This window comes from Pyxicephalus adspersus, chromosome 6 (assembly GCF_032062135.1).
Source record: "Pyxicephalus adspersus chromosome 6, UCB_Pads_2.0, whole genome shotgun sequence".
In the NCBI taxonomy this organism is placed as follows: domain Eukaryota; kingdom Metazoa; phylum Chordata; class Amphibia; order Anura; family Pyxicephalidae; genus Pyxicephalus; species Pyxicephalus adspersus.
Genome location: NC_092863.1, coordinates 54,551,494 through 54,557,480, shown reverse-complemented (window position 1 = coordinate 54,557,480; position 5,987 = coordinate 54,551,494). Strand labels below are relative to the sequence as shown.

The 5,987-nt window shown below is 38.7% G+C and overlaps 1 protein-coding gene across 1 annotated transcript in view; it reads right to left on the bottom strand.

Annotated features, from left to right (window-relative positions):
• The window catches only part of ZCCHC8 (zinc finger CCHC-type containing 8), a gene marked incomplete in the record, with an annotated part of 13,440 nt that overhangs the window by 5,650 nt on the left and 1,803 nt on the right, over positions 1 to 5,987 (bottom strand). The window contains 7 exon segments of the mRNA XM_072415838.1: positions 1,092 to 1,206; positions 2,017 to 2,103; positions 2,558 to 2,679; positions 2,802 to 2,944; positions 3,119 to 3,261; positions 4,125 to 4,185; positions 5,009 to 5,074. Of these exon segments, the coding sequence (XP_072271939.1) occupies positions 1,092 to 1,206; positions 2,017 to 2,103; positions 2,558 to 2,679; positions 2,802 to 2,944; positions 3,119 to 3,261; positions 4,125 to 4,185; positions 5,009 to 5,074 (737 nt within the window).

The following is a 5,987-nucleotide window of genomic DNA, read 5'->3' as shown; positions in this document are numbered from 1 at the left end:
ACCTCTGCACATGAAACTGGTCTGATGAAGCAGTTCGTTAAAGCTTTACCAACTGAAGGAGACTGTTTCACGTACCTCTTTTTGGCATTTCCCAGCCTGTCATTTCAAAAAAATAAAGGCCGGTGCGTTTGATGGTCCACAGATTTGGCAGCTCATCAAAGATGAGCTTTTCATCAGGACAAAGTCAGAAGTCGAAAAGAATGTTGGTTATCATTCAAAGCCATTGTCAAGGACTTTCTTGGAAACACACGAGCAAATAATTACACAGAAATTGTCCAGAAACTCTTGGAGAGCTACAAAATGCTTGGTTGCAATGTGAGCATCAAGGTGCATTTTCTGCATAGCCATCTTTCTAATTTCCTGGAAAACCTTGGTGCAGTCAGTGATGAGCAAGGTGAACGATTCCACCAAGATTTGAAGGTCATGGAAGGACGATAGCAGGGTAGATGGGATGTACATATGATGGCTGACTATTGGAGCATCAGGCGGGATTGTCCCCTATCACTAAACACTCCAGGAAAACCTATAAGCGTAAGTTTTTACCTTAACCGCTGAGATAATTTTCAAATGTTTTACCATGAAATGTCAGAGTAACAATGAACAAAATAGGTTTAAATAAACAGTACATTCAAGTTACTTCATTTTTTTTTTCCATTGTATGTAAAAATTTGTATGTTTTTTTGTATTGGACAGCTATTTTGTATTGAATCCAATACAGAATTATTTAAATTTCCCGCCACTCCTGCCGCACCGGCGTCACCAGGAAACCCCGGAGATAGTCTCTGCATTCATCGGCTGGAGATTGGAAGAAGAGGAGGTGTCCCGAAGACCTGCGAGGACCAGCAGGACGCCAAGGGACAACAATGGAACAAGGTAAGTGGATTTTTAAAATCTTTTTAGCGACCCCCGAGTGTGACTCACAATTACCGCTTTTTGCATAGAAATTCTACCCCGAGTCACACTCAGGATTACTGCTAGGGGGTTAAATAGATTAAATACTTCACAAATATGTCATTTTGTACTTATTGTCTAATAAAGATGCTCTGTAGAAAGGTATTAATGAACTACATAATTAGCATTTATTTTCTTACCCGCCTCTTCTTCTATATCCATGGGCGACTCCTTTGTGCCTCTGGAGGACTTCTGTCTTTTCCTTCCTGAATCTGACTGCGTCGTAGATCTCTTCTGACTGGTATTCTGGCTTGGCTGAGTTGAAAAATATTTCAGTAAATGGTTTTTAAAACCCCAATGGCTAAAATACACATTACAATGCTTGATGGAAACGGTGTACAAACAACCTACAGTTACACAGTAGAGTCCCCAGCCACATTTCACGATATGTTAATATAGCGCATCCTATAGCAGTGGTCGCCAACCTTTTGGACCTCACAGATTATTAAATCCACGGACTCCGCACATGCACGGGGACTTGTGCGTCACTCAAAGGGAAAGAAACTTCCCCCAGAGTGATGTCATAATGCCAGAACCCACCCACTCTCCCATTGCAGGTCAGAGCCATGCATTCCATCGCAGTGTCCAGACACAACCCGCCCATTCTCCCATCGCAGGCTCAGGGTGGTGGGCAGGTTGTGTCCCGTGGCCATATGAGGGACATGGTCTGTGGCTCTGACTTGTGCCCCCCCCCCAGCAGGGTCCTTCTCCTGACCCTGCTGAGGGATGTACCGGTCAGAGCTGTGGACCACCAAAATTTTAAATAGAAGCTTCTGGGATTCGTGACGTATGCATCATAGTAGTCCCTGCGCTCCCATTCTGTCTTTGTTACCTTACATAAAAGGGTTGTCTACCCTTTTAGGGTCCACTTTAATGGGCCTGTTTTAATAACCTATTCATTTTCTTCCATAACAAGCATTATTAAAATATAAAAATAATTAACTCATATAAAAAGAATCCATAAAATTTTGAATTAAGGTATTCCTTGAGATACTTTAATACAGATTCAGGTAGTAATTGCAATTGTAATTCAACAATTAAGATGGGATTTTAGAAAGTACTTACGCTGGGAAAGTTATGAGAGAGGTATTGGGAAAATACATCTTTTTGGTGCGTTTGTTGCATTGGGATCGATCCAAAGCTCCTCCAATCCTAATTGGAGAAAAGTATTTAAAAAGGACACATTTTTGTGAAACCAATGTATAATTTTTTTATGAATAAATATCTTATATGTGCACATGGACTTAAAAGGAACTAAAAATTATTTGGAACCAAAAACGCATCTTTTTGGGCTTCATAAAATTGGGATCCAGATCTAGTTATGTCAAGCTTGCAGTATGGATTTTCTGTCTAACACGCTATAAAAACTTGCAACCAAAATGTGATCTGCTAAAAATTCACAGGACGTAAAACTGAGGTAGGGGAATATCAAGAAGTTAAGCAAGCTTTAAAAAAGTAAAAGCAGTGTTCAGTGCAGATTATGCTGCAAATTCACACACAACACAATCATTTCTGCAGGCCCCACATAACCCATATTTGTGAAAACCCTAAAGCCCTGTTGATATTTTACTAATAGTAGGAAGATTGATCCTTAAAAGAAACTCACATCTAAAACCCCAGAAGGGGGAGGAGTATTAAAACCAGGATAATTTATTAACTTGGATACATCATAAGATATATATTTGTTCTGTGCTACAGGATCTTCTTCGATCTCACCATCACTTGTATCTACAAAGAAGAGGAATACTAAAATTAAATTCTGACACAATACACAAGTATCATAATAGGACTAATGTTTTAGAAGCAGCACTAATAAAGCTTAAACCATCTAGGTCTGTAAAATTACACACCTTTTCCGTCATAAAGTGAGAGTCCAGAGTTCTCCAGCTCAGCATCTTTCAACCATCCTGGAGGATAACCAAGCTGGCGCATTCGATATATGAATGGAGGAAGATGCCTATCTGTTATTCCAAGGGCATCTTGAAGCTCTGAGCTGTATAGACATTAGTTACTATTTTAGAAGAGCTGATATAAAGGAAGATGTTGTCTTTTTAAAAAATATATATACACACACACACATACATATATATACACATACATACACACACACACACACACACACACACACAATAAATCAAAGCTTTAACAATCAACCTTAACTACCCACCTAATAACCCCAGGTTTAAATCTTGCAAATCTTTCCTCTATTTCCTCAGCATGGTAGCGTTGCTGATAGTTCTGATTACCAGATTCGGCACAGGAATCCATAAATTGTTTTCTCTTCATCCCAATCTGAACAAGATCTCGGGGCTGAAAAAAAAAAAAAATAAAAAAAAAAAAAAGAAGAAAATGTATTACACAAGCAGTCTAGATAAAGCTATGAAGTCATAATCTATCTTTTTACCAGTCACACCATAGGCAGAAGCTGCTTATGTACCCCAGCAACAAATGCTAAGGATGTAATGTTCAAAGTAGATCTTACAGCAATATAGGCACTAAAAGATAGTATTGACTCCTTCGCTGTGTAGAGGGGAGTTCTGGTCAATTGAGTAAGCCAGCAGTCAAAAGTCTGGTGAAGTTGTACATTTCAACAACTTAAAGTTCACATAGCAGCAAAAAACTGCTCTGACCCCTCAACCTGGAAACGCTTTCTGGAGCGGCACAGCTTTAGAGCTTCCCTGCGGGTAGACTTTACATCTGAATGGAGTCACCAGGCTCCATGTATAGGGGTGATAACGCAGATTTAGATGACAACTTGCCACACAGATGGGGGCAACAATGGGTTCCACAAAGGATCATGATACAGTTCAGGAGTCTGATATGGCAGTGGGACGCAAGACCCCCGTGCTGTGTCTTGTGATGGTGACATTATCTGTAATAACATCCATGATTTGGGTACCAAACCAAACATAGAAGGCAACACACTGATTGGTTAGAGTGCCTGGGTGGGGAGCTTGAGAAATGGAAGGCTTGTGGGTGGAAAAGCTCCAACATTCTGTATTTGTTGTAATCTGCATTGTTTATAATCCCACAAATTGTTTGTGTATTGCTAACATTTGTACTTCAACTGTATCTTTTTTTTCTCTAGTATTATACCCTTTTCGCTTGGAAAAATAAAACAAACTTGTATAACTATTTTAGAACTGGCTAAATGTTATCTTAACAAGCCTTACTTTTGGACAGTCCTTCAGTTGATGTTCTTCAGAGCCACAATTGAAACAGCAAGCTTTTGGCCTAGTTGTTGAAATCAAGAGAAGAGTTCAGTTTAAAAAGAACCAAGCTGCTAAAAAGTAAGAATGCTCAGTTTTATTTTACAGGCTGGAACCCCAACTTTACATGCACACAAGGCATAGGTTACCATAAGCTAAAGTCACCGGCAACACTTTGTTGGTAATATCCTAATATTTACTACATCAATGCCCAAACCAGCAGCTTTTTTTTTGCTCAGTTGCTGCTGCTTTACTAGCTAACAAGACTCAGTTTTTCAAGCAGTCAAAAAAGCACCTTTGACTAGTTATTATGGAAATGTATTTTTGGTGATTTAGCCAAATAGTTGATTATGACAAATGACAAAAATCACCAGATTAGAAGAGATTTGTATCCACAAACACTGTCAGGAATTACCAAAAGTCACAATACATACTAGAACAAATTAAAGCTTTGTTTAACCATCTGAAAAAGTGTTAAAATCTCAGCACAGCAGTCTGGGTTCTTCAGAGCCCAAGTTGTCCAGGACCCACCCAGGGCTCATCAGTAAAGGGGAAACAACATAGTGAGGAGCTCTTTTTTTCCCCTATCAGAATGCTTCTGATTGGCTCCTAGTAGGGCTTGGATAGGTACCAGGACAGATATGGGGATCTAGGCTGCTTCTTTTTAAAAATACACTAAAAACCTGCATTCATTTGTGTATTCTATCTGCAAAGTGTGCAGCTTTGCCAAAAGAATGATCTTATTTGATTCCTTTTGGTCTGTTAAACATAACAGTAAGAACTACGGTCATAACTTTTTGCTTGATCTCAAGCAGAGTATCCTTTTCATATAAAATGTGCATACAAACCTTTTTGCCTTTACTTGTACTTCTTGGCCGTCTAGAGACACAATCTGTGTAAAAACTTGCTGGTATCTTTTTTAGATATATTAAGGTGTTTTAATTATAAGCTCAAAATAAGCTTCACAGAAATACATAAAACATGATGGATAATATTCAAAAAAATGATAACATAAAAACATGCTAAACAAAATAGACAAAACAAGTAGACAGGCAGGTTTTACCAGAAAATTATAGAAGAATATCTAAAAATTATATATCCGCATAACCTTAAAGAGGCAGAGATGACAGGCTGTTGCTATGTTCACTTTTCCACTGTATGCAAGGAGGCAATAGTGATTTGACAGAACACTTTATTTCATTTAGTGAGTGGAAAGCTGCAAATTATTACATCTTGGGGGGTTTAGATAACATTAAAAACAGATCTATATAACAAAGGAAGAAATTGTGGAAAATCCTAATGCAATAAAAAGTGCCTACACTGAGAAATGATGCAAGATGACATTTTTGACTTGGTTTCAAAGAAGATCGCTTGTCGGGTTGATGTTCTGGTTCTCTGTGTTTTAGATTTTTTGAAACCCTGATCCAGGAGCTCAGGTGTTCACACAGTTGACACAGCTATATGTATGTTCGTTTCTAGTGTGTGAAAAACTACTGAAAGGATTCAGTAAATTATTCCTTGAAAAGAGTTCAGCAATAGCAGCTTTCACATTCTCAGTATAGGTCAACCTAAAGCAAAGCGCCTAAGTTTTTTTTTGTTCAACTGAAACACTTGACTCCCCAAAAATTCCAGCTATATATACAGCGGAGGCCGGGTAATGATACATACACTGAAGGGCATATACTTAGACAGTATGCTGAAAGGTGTAAAGGTCCTGTAAACCAGATGAGGGTCACAAAGCAGTAGTGAGAGTTAAAGCTATGGAAGGAGACAACACTGGCTATGAACAGCCCAACAACAATGATAACAATTTGACATCTTAACTCC